Source organism: Egretta garzetta, unplaced genomic scaffold (assembly GCF_000687185.1).
Source record: "Egretta garzetta isolate BGI_Z169 unplaced genomic scaffold, ASM68718v1 scaffold39, whole genome shotgun sequence".
Classification (NCBI taxonomy): domain Eukaryota; kingdom Metazoa; phylum Chordata; class Aves; order Pelecaniformes; family Ardeidae; genus Egretta; species Egretta garzetta.
The window spans coordinates 4,461,530-4,462,567 of NW_009260945.1; the positions used below are offsets into that span (position 1 = coordinate 4,461,530).

At 48.5% G+C, this 1,038-nt stretch overlaps 1 protein-coding gene across 1 annotated transcript in view; it reads right to left on the bottom strand.

Annotated features, from left to right (window-relative positions):
• Nucleotides 1-311, bottom strand: part of LOC104133778 (forkhead box protein F1) — a 27,931-nt gene extending 27,620 nt beyond the window's left edge. Inside the window, exon 1 of the mRNA XM_009647215.1 lies at nucleotides 225-311. Coding sequence (XP_009645510.1) covers nucleotides 225-311 — 87 coding nt within the window. The remainder of the gene's footprint in view (nucleotides 1-224) is intronic.
• Nucleotides 312-1,038: the final 727 nt, after the last annotated feature.

Consider the following 1,038-nt stretch of genomic DNA (forward strand, 5'->3'; position numbering starts at 1 on the left):
CTCCCTCCCCCCTTCCCCCCCCCCCCTTTCTGCCGTGCAGCTGCTCAGCTCTGCGAGGGAAAGGCTCCCAGATGTGCTCGGGAGGGAGCGGGCAGAGTCCTGAATTCCACTCCACGCCGGGTGGACTCTTTGTATATTTTGTTTTAAGGAGAAAATATGTAGAGAGTCCTTGGAGAAAGGCCGGGGACCAGGCACGTCCCTCCGAGCACAGTACCCACAAGTACCCACAAGGCGAGGGGGTCCTGCAAGTCATCTGCCCTTGGGTTGCCTTCGCCTGCGGGACGGACGGGCTGACGGGCAGCTCTCGGCATCGTCGGCAGCTGAAGTCCATCTGCATCACATGACAGGTCCCTAAGCCCTTTCCTGGAGATGGCTCAAGGCGACCAGACCCTTTGAGAAAAGCGGGGCTTTACTCAAAAGCCAGCAAGCGCCGCAACATCTAAACAGCCACGTTTGATATTTTTGGTATTTTTGGCTCGTAACTGATGTGCCATATCAGATCAATAAATACTCCCGCACTTGTAAGTGGTTTATGGAGCTGGTTTCATCGCATTTTAAGTGCGTTTAGCTGTGGTACTTGGTAGCTACTTGATTATTGCGTGAGACAATACATTTATGAAGTGTTGGCCTTCATTTAGTTAATCACTTCATTGATGTGTAATATAAAAATGGTATGAAACTAATTGTTTCCGTGGAAACAGGAACCCAGCAAATGATTTCATATCACAGCTTGGCAAAAGAAAAAGAAGAAACTTCTGTAATTGTTCCCATTAACCAAGCGCAAAGGATTCATGCTCAATCTCTACTACACTCTGTTTCACTTCTGCTGTGAATTAGGGGACGAAAAGTCAGCACAGAACCACATAAAAAAGCACTGAAACAAGCTGCGCTTTATTGAGTATTTGTAGTTCTGCCACCAAAACCATTTCCCTTCTGCTTTACAGGTTTCTGGCCAGCAACACCAACGACTGTCACAGCCAACCCTTGACCCCAACAACCAACAGTTCATTTGGCGATGTCATGCAGAGGGGCTTAACT